This window comes from Gavia stellata, chromosome 25, assembly GCF_030936135.1.
Source record: "Gavia stellata isolate bGavSte3 chromosome 25, bGavSte3.hap2, whole genome shotgun sequence".
NCBI lineage: Eukaryota > Metazoa > Chordata > Aves > Gaviiformes > Gaviidae > Gavia > Gavia stellata.
The window spans coordinates 4,861,210-4,875,867 of record NC_082618.1 but is presented as its reverse complement, the minus strand read 5'-3'; the positions used below and the strand labels follow the sequence as shown (position 1 = coordinate 4,875,867).

The window sequence follows — 14,658 nt, the reverse complement described above, 5'->3', positions numbered from 1 at the left end:
CACAGTTTTTGTTGTGAATCTTCTGGAAGTGCCTGCCCCATCTGCGTTAGGAAAATACCATCTGTGAAATACTGCTCCCGGACGGACTGCATAGCTCCAGTGCCGTGGAATGAGTTGAAATGACCTCTTCCTCCTGAAGCTCAGACGTTATTTAGCATAAAGGCAGCCCCTAAGACCTTCACTGAAGTTGCTGTCTGCCAGCGCGGCAGCTGAAAGTGGGTTTTAATTTGTTTTGCTTTGCTGCTAGAGTGCTGTGAGGTAAGAGATTTTGAGTTACAAACTATATGAATCCCACCTCTAAGCTTGTAGACATCAGTTATCCATCCATACGATTAGAATGTCAGCCAGCCTACACATTGTCAGCACAAGAGATGGGAAGTGTCTCTTTATAGGGATAATATTTCAAAACAGATATAATATTCCACACATTAAGAATAACAGGAACATCTTGAAAAAGGTAGCGTTTTTCTTTTTATTAAACCCTAAAACAGAGCAAGAACTTGCCGTGATTTTCTTGCCTTCCCCAAAATTATCACTGAAGACCCCTTGAGTGTGCGAGCCAGGTAAGGGAGAGGTCCATTTGCTGAGTGTGGAAAGAGATGGAGGCTTGTCAGGCTGTGTGACAAAGCTGGTTAACTAATTTTATCAAAAAAGCTGTTTGCTGCGCACCGTCTGTCATCTGAACCCATCTGTCTTGTTCCCACGAGTGATCCCCATGCAGCGGTGGCACCGTGGGAATGAGCGAGGCCAGCAAGCCCTGCATCTGTGTGCACGGACCTGCAAGAGGATGTTTTCAAATGCACCCTGGTGTTTCATATGACATTTAAAATAGCTGAGTTGTTGGCATGGCAGGGGTATATACTTGCAGCCCGAGAGTTTTGCTCCTCGTCTGTCTCTGTACCAGGATTTCTCAGTGTTTGCAAAATTCCTGCCCAAGATCTGTGCATGTTGTGAAGTTCAGATGAAACTTTCCGGTGCGATAAGCTCTCTCCTTACCCCAAACATCTGCTTAGTTCTCCTTTTCATGAAGCTCGGGGGGTCCCAGGTTCCCTGTGGCTGCTTTCAACCACTGGGCAGTTTTGTGCTTGCTCTCCTTCCAGGTGAAGAGAGGTTGGTACCCAAAATGCCTGGAGGCTTTGTCTGTCTCATAGGAGAAGGTGGTGACTATCGTGTTCAGCAAAGGGAAATTTAGGAAAGGCTGTGGCTTCCAGAAAGGGTACAAGAGGACCTTGATTACCCTGTGCAATTGTATCATTAACCACATCTTCCAGTAAGGGATGTGTGAGCCCAGTCTCACTGAGGGGTCCACAGAGGACAACAGCTCATGCCTCATCAGAAAACATTTTCTTGTTGGAGTGTCATCATAGGAATAGTACACTTGTCCTGCGAGTAAGTCTGGTTTCAGCTGCAAGTTCCTCGCTGCAAGAACATGCATCCATGCAACATTCCCTGGAGAAATAAGAGGGGGAGAGAAACAGGTATTCAGGAGGAGCTACATTTTCCTGTTTACTGTAGGAGGGGATGAGTACACTGGATCTGCTGGCTTCAGTGCTGTGAAGTAGGGAAAGCACTCATCGTGTTACTCAGCTGTACTGTAGTGAGACTGAGTAGTTAATCCAGACCTCCAAGATCCTTTAAACCTTTGGTCTCCCCTTTGAGCCGGACAATTAACGTGCCTTGTGATACTGGTTCATGTGAAGCGAAAGGGCAGTGTTTTGTAGCGAGAGCAGGATGAATGGGAGGCAGCGCTCGAGGGTTTTATTCCTGGCTCTGCTGTGAGCCTTTGAAGAAGTCACTTGATTTATCTAGGCCTGATTCTCCTCTAACAGCATTTTCAAACTACTGTTATCTGCACCTTTGGAAAAAGACATATAAGTGTGCTGCACAGAAATAACTAAACCCCTGCATGATTTAATGGTGAGTTATACTCCTCTGAAATGCATTCAACACCACAACAAACTCTTTCTATAGGTTTTGTGAGTAGTTTCTTGTGCTGGCTAAAATCAGTTATGTAGTACAGCCTTTTTTGCAAGGAATTCTACAAGTAGTGTTAGTTTAATTTCTTCTAATGAAGAAGAAATTAAGTGTATTTTTAAACCAAAAACATTTTAAAAATATTGCCTGAATTTCTCTCTCTCCCCCCTTATATCCCTTGAAACTTTTTCCTAGAAAACTAAAGATTAGGTGTGTCTCCTTTTTTCCACTGACTTTTTTTTTTTCAGTTTTCTAAAGAACATTTTCTCTATGTTCAGGGGAAGAAAAAAAAGAAAACCCTTCCCAGGAAAAACAGTAGAATGTAAACAACTGTTTTAAAAATTCTTTTAGCCAGTCTAAGTTTTGTGGTTATAAAAATAATTGTGCTCATTCACCATACTTATTTCTCCGTCTTGGAAGATTATGGTTAAGCTGACGTGTAAAATCCCCAAAACAGCCTGGTAGCACCACATGCAAAGAGATCAGTCATTCACTCACCCACGTATGTGTAATTACGTTCCGTGTTTTCAGGCTCTAGGTAGTTCAAGACACCGTTCCTGGCTTTGGCAAGCAAATACAGCTCTTGAAGGAATGTTGCCTTTTCCCCATACACTGTGTTTGGACGGATGATGCAGGTTGTGAGTTTACCACCGTTGCTGAGCTGTAAAATCAGGGAGGGATGTTAGCAAGTGATGGATTCAGAGATGAAACCTTCTGCAGTGATGTTGGGTTTGCCAGATAAAACCAAAACCTGGGAATATTGGGCTAGAGAAGTCAACCTTTGCAGAGGTGATCTGGACAGCTAGGGCCTGGTTTGGGTCCCTAAAAATGCAAGGAGGTGCCCAGTTTGATTTTTTTTTTTTTTTAAATAGCACATCTTGCACCCATGTGATGCTTACTGAGAGATATTGGATGGAGGGTGCTAATGGCATTAACCCCTTCTGCAGCTGTGACATATAAATGAGTGTTTGCAACAACAAAAATCAGGTACCGGAGGAAGCCAGCTAAGCCGTCTGGCCTCAAACTGTAAGCAGGAGAGAGAGATGCTCCAGGCAGTGATTTAGGACAGAAGTCTTATTTTTACATTCTGCTTCATCCTCTAGAAGAACTCATCTGTCTCCTGACTGTACTGGTAGTCTAAAAAGACTAGCCAGCTAACCTTAGGTAGGTGGCTGACTCTGGGTACACTAATATTTTTTATTCTTAAATCACTCAGGCACATCTGAAAATCACACCTTTATGCAATATTAACCAGGTGAACGTGGTTTCTTATGCCCTAATTTAACACAGCTCTTTCTAAAGTCACACTCCTTCTGGTGGAGGTAAAGCACAGGCTCAAAGGGCAGCACCCTTTGATCTTGCAAGAGTTTGGCAGCTTCCTGATGATGTGGGAAGATCAGGCTTTGGTAAGCTTAGCACAGTGTGGTTTATGCATCAAGTCAAGGCAGCAGTTGGATACACACTTAGATATGGGTTGTGGGGTCTTTCTAACCATCTCCCTCCTTCCGCCCATCCTGTGCTGTAATACCAGGGGTGCTACCATTGACTTTTGTACCTTTTTTCCGTTGGCTTCAAATACAAGTTTTTCTGCCATGGCCTTTGTCTTCCCGTAAGGCAGCTCCACTTCCCCACTGTATTTGGTGTCCTCATTTCCTCTGAAATAGATTGTGAGAGACGGTGATTGACCGTGGAGTAGAGCACAGGGCTTGGAGACATTTGTCACAGCATGATTTACTCTGTAATCCCTGCTCCCCAGGGACTTACCACTGGCTGTGAGTTATATGAATCTGAGATCCTTGCTGCAGTTTGGGAGAGAAATAAGGCCTCAAGAAATACCAGGCGGTTCTGGGTGTTCATAGGCAGGTTTGCATGAGGGTAGTGGTTTGATTTCAGAGAGCTGGATTTGTTTTTGTCTAATAGTGTGATTGAAGCAAATAGTATTCTGCCAGGCAGTTAGAAGGCAGTGGAGTTACCTTTTTAAGCAACTCACAAGTGGCTGAACAAGGTGGAAAGAGCACAAGAAGATGGAGGGCAGGAAAATGAGAGCAATCCTACTTCATTTTTTCATTAGAGGTAGAGAAAAGCCTCTCATGAGCCGTAAACTAAAAGGAGAAGCTGCTGCTTAATTTTCTGAGAGTTGATTAGAGTTGGGAGACATTTGCCGGTGATGTGATAGAGCTGCTAGTGATCTCTCGGAAGACATGCAATCAGCAGGTTTGTGCTGGGATTATTCCTTCATCTCCATAGCAAATCACCCTCGAGGGGAAGAGCAAAGAAGTGGACCCAGGATTAAGGGCAAGCAGGGCTCACAGTCATGCTGGGGACACTTGGTTGCCACTACGGAAGACAACCTGCTCCACAGCCTCCTAACTTACAGCTGCAAGGAGGAAAGCCCACGGGATCTCACAGCCCCTGAAGTAATTCCAAGGAGAACCAAGAAAGCAGCTCTGTTCCCCACCAGAGCGCTGGCGTTTTGTCCCAGTGGTTCTAGATTAACATTAGTCCATTGCAGGATTCGGTTAAGCAGATTCAGTGGGCTCTGGAGGAGCTGGGGAGTGAAGAAACCCTGTTTGATTCATTGGGAAGGACCATCCATGAATACCATGTGGTCACTTGCTCCCCTGCTGCCGTGACTAGCATGGATAGGCTCTCTCTCCCTCTGCGTGCTGCAGGAGACTTTCTTCATAATTTTAAATTAATTTGCTCTGTTGTTCACCTAGAGAAACTCACCCTAGGCAAACTCCAGGCTCTGCCAGGCATGGGGTACCCTCACACAGGGCAATGGAGGATTATCATGCTCGTTTTGCAGCTGGGGCTCAGATGCACCTCTGGGAAGGGTTAAGTGGCCTGTGACAAGTTCATGCAGCAGATCTGCAGCAGAGGTCTGTGGGTCAAACACTGGGCCTTGGGAGAGCAAGCTCTGGCTCCCTGTTTGACCTTAGGCAACGAGCTTGCTCTTTTCTGTGCTCAGATCTCCATGTGTAAAACGTGGATAGTGCTGTTGCCTTTCTCTTGCCTGATCAGCAGTCTAGTATCTTGTGTGTCAGATATCCCAGCTGAGATCAGGGCCTTCTTGTGCTACAGCAACAGAAATAAATTAGGAGCATCAGAAATACAGCCTCCCCACATACCCTGGGCTTTTATCACAAAACCCTCCTCCCCTTCCCTGTGTTTACGGGTGATGAGCAAGAGACAAACCAGAAAACAAGCAAGACAAAAGATTGATTGTGCATGGTTTGTTGCAAGCCCGGGAGAGGCCCAAGACAATTAGGGGGGTTATCTAGAAGTTCTAGTTTTAATTGCTTTCTTTTTTTAAACCAAATTTATTTTTTGCCTTGCTTTTTTAAAAAAGCAGCAGCTTCACAAAGGGGCAAACCTGCCTGCTGTTCCTGGGCTGCAGAGCTCTGCTCGTGTTTGCCTTCCCCCACCCCTTTTGAAGCCTGGTAGTAACAAAGAGCTCAGCATAATGCTCTTGCTTTTCAAAACGATCACAGATAACTGAACGCTAATAAGACTGGAGCAGCATTGTCAGAAGGTATCTCAGCGGTGGCTGTCTCAGAGGGATTGAGACTGACAGAGGCATTTTCTATTATTGTCGGATGCTGAGGTGTGAGCATTATCCCTGCACCCATCACCCTGTCCAGAGACTAATCATGCTTTGTCTGTGTCAATTCCCAAGCACATAAAAGTGAGTTAAATAAAATTATATGAGGAAAGATGGAGAAGGGGGACAGAGAAAAAGAAAAAGGCAGGCAGGCAGGATCATGGACTGTGAGGGAGAAGAGCAGAACAGATTGGGTGGGGACAGGGGAGATGAAGAGGAAGGGGAAAGCCACATCACCTGTGCTTTCAGTCTGGAAAACAGAGCCATATTACGATGCCTTCCAGTCATCACTGGGCTCCCTATTGAGACAAGTGGTGTGATTTTTTATTGGGAGTCTGACCCTTCTCTCATTTTGCATTATGTAATTGCCTTAGTTTAAAATCAAAATCATTGGAGAACGAGGACCACTCTCTCAGGCTTTCTCCCAGCATTGTGGGTGAACCTAAGTGTGTTCTGAAAAATGAGTTGGCGGTTTTATTTGCATTTGTGGTGGGAAAGGATTGGGAGTTGGTGGGCAGAGGGTATTCACATGTAGCTCTATGAGCATCAGCCCAGATGGGTTTTAGCTTGCACCCGTTGGTGCCATCATTACAAGTCAAAGGACTGTCCTCTCAGGCAAGATTTGGCATAGCTTTTTCAAGACATCTATTCACATCTATCTCTTAAGTCGCAGGACTAAAATAGTAACAAGGATGCGCCTGTATCTACATTCATTTTTAGAAATGATTTAGCTATGCTAATGACCAAATTCCATAGCTTTTCAGTGACACAGAGCCTCTAGTGCTCATGGTCCCAAGTGGATTGTGGTTTGTTGCTCTCATGGATTTTTTTCATAAGCCAGACATTTATTCTACAGATTTGGGTGCTTAAAGACTTTTCAAAACAACTAGGTTATGCCTTAGCTTACTTGTGAGTATGAAATTTAGGCTTGTAGGTCATTTTAAGTTATATCTTAAACAGCCTTTTCTAGCGGGGCTTAGATTTCTAGAGCCAAGTGACTGAAGCCAACTGTGTCTAGACTGGCTGCTGTAGTGGCAAAACTTGACTTTGAGCCAGTTCCCCTTGCACACAAGTTTCCATGGTTTGAGCAGTCTGTATGGCTACAACCATGCTTGAAATCATCAAGGAGCCTTACAATGGTACATATCAGACTGCCGCTATCTCTACTAGACTTCAAATTTAACCTAAAACTTCAGCAAGTACTGTTGTCTCATGAGTACAAAAGGTATCCAGATGCTGAGTCCTGTATGTATTTGACAACATTTAATAATAGGAGCTGGGTACAGGCTTGCTAGCAATTCACTGTGGAGCTAAAACAAGGAGGGAAAGTGGGTTGATAACAGCAGAGCATCACCTGCCCCCCTTTGGATTGACTCAGTGTGAGGGGAGAGCAAAATCTCTGACCCAACAGCAGGATACAACTTGACCATCTCACAAACCTTAAGCATCTGAAACCTCATCTGAAACTGATTTTAGGGCTTAAAGGAGCAGAGCCGTATAAACAGGGGACAGCCTGGAGGTGCAGTTGGGTCATACATCTTCCAGCCAACTCTTTCAATCAGCAGTATCCACTACTGGTCAAGTTTAGGTTGGGAAGAGGTGTGGTTCCTGAAAGTGAAAAGCAGCAAAGAAGAATTTTCAAGGAAGAGAAGAGGAATAGACGGGAAGGGGAACACATATCTTCTTTGTAGCCACAGCAAAAATCTCCATCTGGTTGCAGTTTCATTGCTGTTTAACTGGAAATCCAGAGTGATTGAAAAGATTTGGTTAGCCTTACCTGAACATGGGCTCATGCAATGTATTGGGTCCCACCGCAGCAATGGAGCTTGTGTAGACAACGTACGGGATGTTCAGGACACAGCAGGCCTTTAACACGTTTTCAGTACCTGTGGGGCAGGTTGGGAAGGACTAACATTAACCACCTTGCCTTGATTCCTGTTGTGCAAATCAAAAGAGATTTCCAGGCTTGGGATTCTGACTTGGAACAGATCTCTCTCTTTTACGGCTGAAAAGATGTAAAGCCACAGGTCAGGGCTGAAGTTCCTCAGGTATGTTTGCACAGGAGTGGATGGTTTATAACGTGAGAGTAGCAGTTACATCTATAGCTATAACGTGGCTTAACCTCTATGGCTATTGACAACTGACTTATTTTGGACTTAATAGTTGCTAACAAAAGGGAAGCTGCCAGCTTGGCAGAGCAAAACTCCATCTTTCTTGATTCACGGGCGGACTGTCAAACGGTGAATTGCAGGCTTCTGGCAAAAGGATTGGTGTGTTAGTTGCATATGTTGCTCTATAGAAGTTCTGCAGGATGACTATAGGGTGAAAATCATTGCAACAGACTCTCGATAGCTGCAGAATTTTAAATAAATTAGTGGGGGCAGCTTACAAGTCCATATGAAATCCAGATGAATCTGAACCATGGTTTGGTTTAAGAAAGGTTGTTCTGGCTGAACTTGTGGGTCAGTGTGTGTGGTTTTTGTTTGGTTGGTTTTTGGGATTTGGGGGGTTTAAATGATTTATGACTCTTCCAGGGATGGTTTTTGCATTCATCGTGATTTTGATTCAAGCTGATTCTACCAGAACCTTAATGACAACAGCATAATCATGGTTGCATACTGGGGGCCTTCAAATCTGATAAGGCAGATCTAAAAGGAAGCTGCTTATAGGGTTGGTTTCCGGAAATCTCCATTCTATTTATACCTGGCTAATCAGGCTCTGCCCTTGAGCCTTGCTGCAGATCTTGCATGGGGAGGGCTTGTGATTTCTCTGTTCTCTTTGTTGTTAAGGGTATCTGAAATTATCAAGGAAATCCTGAGTTTAAGATATTTCAGAGGGCATGAATCAGTATGAAGACCTGGTGGAAAAGAATTAATTTACTTCTCCATGAGCTTATCACAACACGCAAAGTTAACTGAGAACCCCTGTTGAGAAACATCACTGGAAACAGCTGAGTTAAAATCCATTCAGCTTAACAAAAAGCAGATTAAAAAGTCTTTAAGTGACTAGATGGAAAAAATAATTCTTGTAGAAGAGGGCTCTTCAATCTAGTCAACAAGACTATAACAGGATTCGGCAGCCAGTGGTTGAAACAGAAGAGAGAATCAAAGCAGAAGATAGATGTAAATTTTTGCCAGAAATGGTAATTAACCATAGCCACACTAATACTCTTCAGTGTTGTTACGGCTTGTTGAAAGATGTGATAGATAGCCCATTAACTTGCAGTCCTTAATTCTAGGCAAAAAGCCTTTTGAAAAGGCATAGTCCAATTTAGCCACAAATTGTTGGGCTTAAGGCAGTAATTGGATTAATTTCTGTGGCCTGAGTTACACAGAGGAGCCAGCTAGAGGATTATAGAGTTGACCTGTCCTGACCCTATTTTTTTCCAGGGATACTACAGCAGGTATCAAATATGGTTCATTTTTATTCTTTTACCTGCTATAATTTTAGAGAACTTTAGCCTAATCTCTCAATTCAAGATTTTGAGAAGTCCTAGTGAGGGCAGCAGCCTCATTTTAGGGAGGTCTACATGAAGCCATCCAAGGGGAGTCAGAAGTGCAGAACAGTTTGTCTCTGAAAATAAGGCTCCTGTTAAGACATCTCAAACTGTGCTCCTCAAAGAGGCACTCAGCCACCAGTTACACTGGAAAAAACTTTGTGCGTGGCTTTCTGGGAATGTCGCAAACATCTGCAAGAGGTTTGCTTTGCTGAACAGGGGAGCTGCCCAGTGTTTACTGCTCTCTGTAAAAACCTCGCTACACTAAAGTACCTTGCTCATAGCAAACAGACAATGAAGAGGAAGATCTCACAAAGCCATTAAAAGGCAGCAGGAACCCTCAGGCTCTGCATATTCTCAGTACACATGCACAATACAGGCTTCTAAAAGCATCTGATTTTGAAAACAACTACAGCAATGAAAAAAAGGATGGAATTTAAATGTTGCCCTTGAATGCACCAGCAAATAGTAGGAGCCCTAAGCAGTAATCGAGTTTGAGATATATATAAAAAAATATATATATATAAAATTCCTTCCTTGTGGTTAACAACTATTTTAGTAGCTAACAGCCTGAGGTGCCATTGGAATTGCTGCTGTAATAGGGATTTCATTATTTTTATAGCCTGTGCTTATTTCCTAGATTTATGAACAAATTTTCTTGAAGCAGATCTTGCACCTAATATGAAATCAGCTCTTGGTGATAGAAAGAAAGTGTTGTGGAGCTCTCAGTTATGCGTGGCTTGTAGACATGTAGTAGTTGTGAACTCTGACGATAATTAAAATAACATCACTCCCTCAATAGCATGGATGCAGTTCAACTGGTATAGTCTTGCACTGGTATATAGTGTAGATCTTTCTCCCTGGAAATCCCTGGGAAAGCTATAAGCTATCTAGAACAGGAGTTAACTTTTAATTGCTGTCCTTGTCACATACTGAACAGTTTCTTACCATTATAGGCACGTTCTGAGTCACCTCAGTACTATTGGTGAAAGTTATACCCTTGACCAGAGTAACTACATAATAACGGGGTGATTTGACTTTCTAAGATGCAGCTCTGGCAGTGGAGAGGAGCAGCATGGCCTGCCCTCAGCAAGGATGGAGGGGCAAAGGCGGAAACTTCCCAGCTGGAAAGGAAAGGTCCCGGGCACCTTTCTCATCTTGTAGTGGAGCGGTGTGTGTGAAACTCAGGGGCCAAGGGAGCACTAAATCACAGAGGATACGTTTGTTGCAGACTCTCGTATGACTACACCAAGGCGTGTGAATCTAAGGCTGTATTTAATTGCTTGTTTTAAAGAGCTTACCCCCAACGTTGACAGCTCTCATTTCCCAAAAGGGCACAGTGTTTCTGTAGTCCACAATAGCAGCTGTGTGAATAACCACGTGAACTCCCCGCATGGCAGCAAGGAGCAGATTGTAGTCTCGAATGTCTCCTTTCATCACTGTCACATGAGTGGTAGCTGGAGAAAAATAATATAACCATAGATGTGGGGCGGGGGGAATACAAATCAGCATCCCCACCTTCTTGCAGAATGAGGATCCTGCTTGGAAAGCTTTCTTCTCTGCAGGGCAAGCTGAAGCACACTCTAACTAATGACTATGCCATTTGAATACATCACACCAGGGGAAAATACATCCCTATTTTTGAACCCCAAGAAGCCAGATCTGCATCTGGTTTAATTCAGCACAGCACTTTGCCAGTTTGCACCAACTGTGGGTCAGAGTAACTGTGTCTGTCATTGCAAACCTCTAGCATGCATCCAAGGGTAGCGCGGAGCAAGAATAGGAGGCTGGTGGGCCAGGGCTGCAGCTGGTTGCAGGACTTGCTCCAGTATGTGTGGATGGCTGAAACTGTGCTGGACAATTTCCTTCAGACAGGAGACTTTTAGAGCTTACTGGGAATAACATCAGACAAGTTCAAGGGACGTTGCACAGAGCTTTATTTAAATTGCAAATGCTATAGAAGGGAAGGGAAAATAATGTTACCGGTTAAAAAGTTTCATAGGAAATTCCTCCCTTTAAGCCATTCAGAAGGGTTTTATCCCCCCCCATCTCCTTTTTCCCCCTCCTTCTCCCTCAAAATAGCTGTTCCATACAAGGCTACTATTGGCATCTACTGCTAACTTTCTTGCTTTGAGACAGTGTTGTAACATTTAAGTGGGATTTTTCCCTTTATCCTTTTCTGTAGTTGGGAATAGCCGGCAAGAAGCTGGGGTTAGGAAGCTGTACTCCTTGGGGCTTTTGCAATAAGCCAGACAGCAGTAGCAGTCGCAGGACTGCTTTGGGAGGGAGATGTCTCCTCTGCCCTGGGCTGGCAGCTTCCTGAGAGCCCCATGCAGCCAGGGATCAGGGTAGTGATTCTGAAGGATCGTGCACATGAGCAGCCCGGGGAAGAGTCTGTGACTCTAGCTGTGGAAGTGTTTTGGCACAGAAACCCTCAGCAAACAACTACCAGGACAATGGGATAAAAGAAGAGGGTTATTCCTCATGAACTCAAAGGAGAGCCACAATTTAAGATAGTAGGTCAGCTGGCTAAGCATTTGCTAAGAAGTATGGCATGTAGGAAGAGGCAGAAGTTTTACAAAAGGGTCAAGTTGATTTCTTAATGAGCATAACCAGGATTTGGCTGACTAGCTCATAGGGGTTTTAATATTAAATGAATAGTAAAGCACAGAGTTGATTCAGCAAGAATCAAGCAGGAAAAGAAAGAAGGCATTGCCCACATAGCAGAGGTACAACACTTGCCTGGAGGACCAGAGTGCAGAGGAGGATGCTCCTGCTGAAAGTCTTTGCTGTGCTGAAAGGTGGAGCAGGGGGTCAGTATCCTCATGGTGGGGGGATTTTGCTATGACATAGCGGTGAGGGAAAGCCCATAACCAGCCAGGTTGAAGTGTTAAATAGTCTCTTTCGCATCACCTGAATTAAGGCAGCTGGTGCAATTAAGACCAGCAAGAGGATGATGAGAGCTCAGCCAAAACCAGGGAGGATATGAGGCAACCAGGAGACGTTTTCAAATTGATAATGCCTGATGAATTTTATCCAGGGCTACTAAAGAGGTGATGGATGTCACTGCAGCTTTACTGCATTATCAGCTACTTTGGAGAACTTTTGGAGGAGGCACTGGAAGACTGCAGTAGAGCAAATGAAACACCTGTGCTTAGAAAGGAGGTAAAGAAGAGCCAGGAAATTACAGAACAGCTTGATTTCAACCCCAGGAAATTCAGGAACCCACACTTAAACAACACGTGTGTGAGCACCTGTGGGATAATAAGGAAGCAGCTGACATGGATTTGTCAAGAACAAATCAAGTCAGATAAATCTCCTTTGTTCTTATGACAAGTTAACAGGCCGTACGGATATTGTGGAACAGGTCGATGTCATCTATCTTGATTTTAGAAGGGCTTTGGAAACTCTGTGTCATTCTCATAAGCGAGTCAGTAAAACATGGTCTAAGTAAGCCACATTAGGGTGAGCACAAAGCTGGCTGAATTTCAGTTCCCAGGGAATTGCCAGCTGTGGTAGGTGGCTGCCCTGGGGCTCTCCAGGCCTTATTGCTGTATTTGAGTCTTTTTTATTGTTTTCATCAAGAATCTGGCAGATTAGTTCATTAAATCAGCAGATAACATCAGACTGGGAGGGACTCGAAGTACGCTGGAGGATTAGAGTACGAGCTGAACGTAACTAATAGAGTCTGAAAAAAAAAAAGAGATGAAAGTTGATAGGGACAAAGAAAAGATATTGGGCTTAGTAGGGAAGAGGCAGCGGGTCTTCGTGAAAGGATTAATTTGGGCCAGGACAGCTTAGGAGCTATCGCCTGTCTTGCAACTGTGAAAAAGGCATAATTGTACTGACAGGTACAAACAGGAGAATAGTTTGCAGGACAGAAGAAATACATCCATCAGCTTTACTCAGCACTGGGAAGGCCATGGCTGGCCTCTCCGTCCTAACCTCGGTGCCCCTTTTCCAGAAGAGAAGCCAATGCCCAGAGTACAGAAAGCGTGAGCTGCAGAGGACGGAGGAGACCACGAGAGCCGTTTTAGCTGAAAGAAGAAAACAGCATGGGGTGGAAAGGGGTGGGTTTCAGATCATGAAGATTGTTGTAAAAAATGGCAGTATTTATTAACCTATTCTACCTGTAAGGTTAGATGAGAATTCAAGGACTTAAATTGCAGATTAGACTGTACCAACAAAAATGGCCTGATGGTGCAGAAAGTGGGTGCCCGAGGTGCCTGGGGAACAGGATGGAAGAACATCTGTCGGGAAGGTTGTGGCCGAGCTGATTCTGCCTTGGGGCCGAGGGACCGGGGTTGGGATGGCCTCTCAGGGATGCTCCTGCCTCATTTTTCTGTGATTTGCTGTGGTGTTAGGCCACAGACCTCTCCTGGAGCAGGGATTATGACAGCTTCTTAAGTTTTAAACAGTTTTTTTTCCTCAGTTCTGGGTGCTTTTAAGGCAATTGGCTACCTGAAGCCTGGGGAAACCAGTCTGGTGAGTTCAACTGCCTAGGGAGGGTTTCTGAGAGCGATATTTCCCCGGGGGTCTTTCAACTTGCTTTAAGTGTATCACCTTTTCTATTGATATCACCTAACAGATAGGATCTGTCTTACAATTTTTTCCTCTCTCGTTCGAAGTAGACTGAAGGTTTGGGTGGTCGGGGAGGGGGACCCAGCCCACCGTTAACCGTGCAGAGCACCATGAGCTGCATCGGCTTGTTTTGCATGGGTATTCTCGAATCCAGTAAAACAGGTTGTTTTTCCCCAACATATCTCACTGTAATCAACCCTGGTGAAACATCAGAAGGCAGCTCTCAGAATATGATCAAATGGATTAATTTAGTATCTTTGAGCGTGTTTACTGAGACTCACCTCCTCCTTTTTTATGTGCAGCACAGTAAGACTGCTATAGGTTTCGCTCAATTATTTCAGTAATTTATTTCACAATATCTGCAGCAGATGCTGAGCTTGATTCTATTATTGTCAGAGTTTTTTAGTTATTTTCTCAGAATGGGTAACTGGTTGGAGCAGTTCAGGAGCATGGGTTTTCTGTCCCTTTGCTGATTGTCAGACTGGTTTGTCAGACTGCAGAAGCAACCGGGTAGCCAAGTTCCCATGTCAGGTACTCGGTGTGCATGTTGCTTCTTACAACTGATCCCTCAGTGGGGACTTAGATGAACCTTGTGATATATCTCTTGGGGTTACACACTGTGGATCTTTTTGCTTTGATATAGTCCTATGCTGAAAAACCTCTCTGAGCTGGAAGTTATTCTTCATCCAGTCTGCTTAATCCAGGTTCCTACCCCATGCCTGTAACTGTGGCATCTCCAACATCATAATACCAGCTGTCTTGAAAGGGAGGGTTATGGTCGCTAAATAGAAACTGATGCCCTTTTCTTACCTGTGGTGAATTTTTCTACTGCTTCTCTTGCTACTGAATCAAAAACTCTGACTTCTTTGATGTAGTCTTGTTGAGACAGGAGCTCTACGATCTTCTCCCCAATAAAACCACATCCTCCTGTCACCAGGTAGACGCAGGCTTTACCCATTTCTGAAGATGTTTTTGTGGTTGAGGAGTAGAGAGAAGGTTGCTG

General features: G+C 44.3%; 1 protein-coding gene across 1 annotated transcript; it reads right to left on the bottom strand.

The window, feature by feature from the left end:
• Nucleotides 1–1,009: 1,009 nt before the first annotated feature.
• On the bottom strand, nucleotides 1,010–14,613 carry HSD3B7 (hydroxy-delta-5-steroid dehydrogenase, 3 beta- and steroid delta-isomerase 7). The gene is made up of 6 exons (XM_009811748.2): nucleotides 14,466–14,613; nucleotides 10,376–10,531; nucleotides 7,356–7,464; nucleotides 3,530–3,629; nucleotides 2,473–2,635; nucleotides 1,010–1,449 (listed from the first exon to the last, which is right to left on the bottom strand). Exons 1-6 carry the CDS (start codon nucleotides 14,611–14,613, stop codon nucleotides 1,010–1,012), a joined length of 1,116 nt encoding a protein of 371 aa, XP_009810050.1.
• Between the last annotated feature and the right edge of the window lie 45 nt (nucleotides 14,614–14,658).

Bases quoted from the DNA above. Each gene is read 5' to 3' on its own strand.
- HSD3B7 (XM_009811748.2), bottom strand. From the start codon at position 14,613: ATGGGTAAAGCCTGCGTCTACCTGGTGACAGGAGGATGTGGTTTTATT. The intron at 7,465-10,375 runs GTAAGCTCTTTA...CCTGCCCCACAG, and splicing joins GAGAGCTGTCAACGTTGGGG to GTACTGAAAACGTGTTAAAG. The intron at 2,636-3,529 runs GTACAAAAGTCA...CTGATTTTACAG, and splicing joins TTGAAGCCAACGGAAAAAAG to CTCAGCAACGGTGGTAAACT.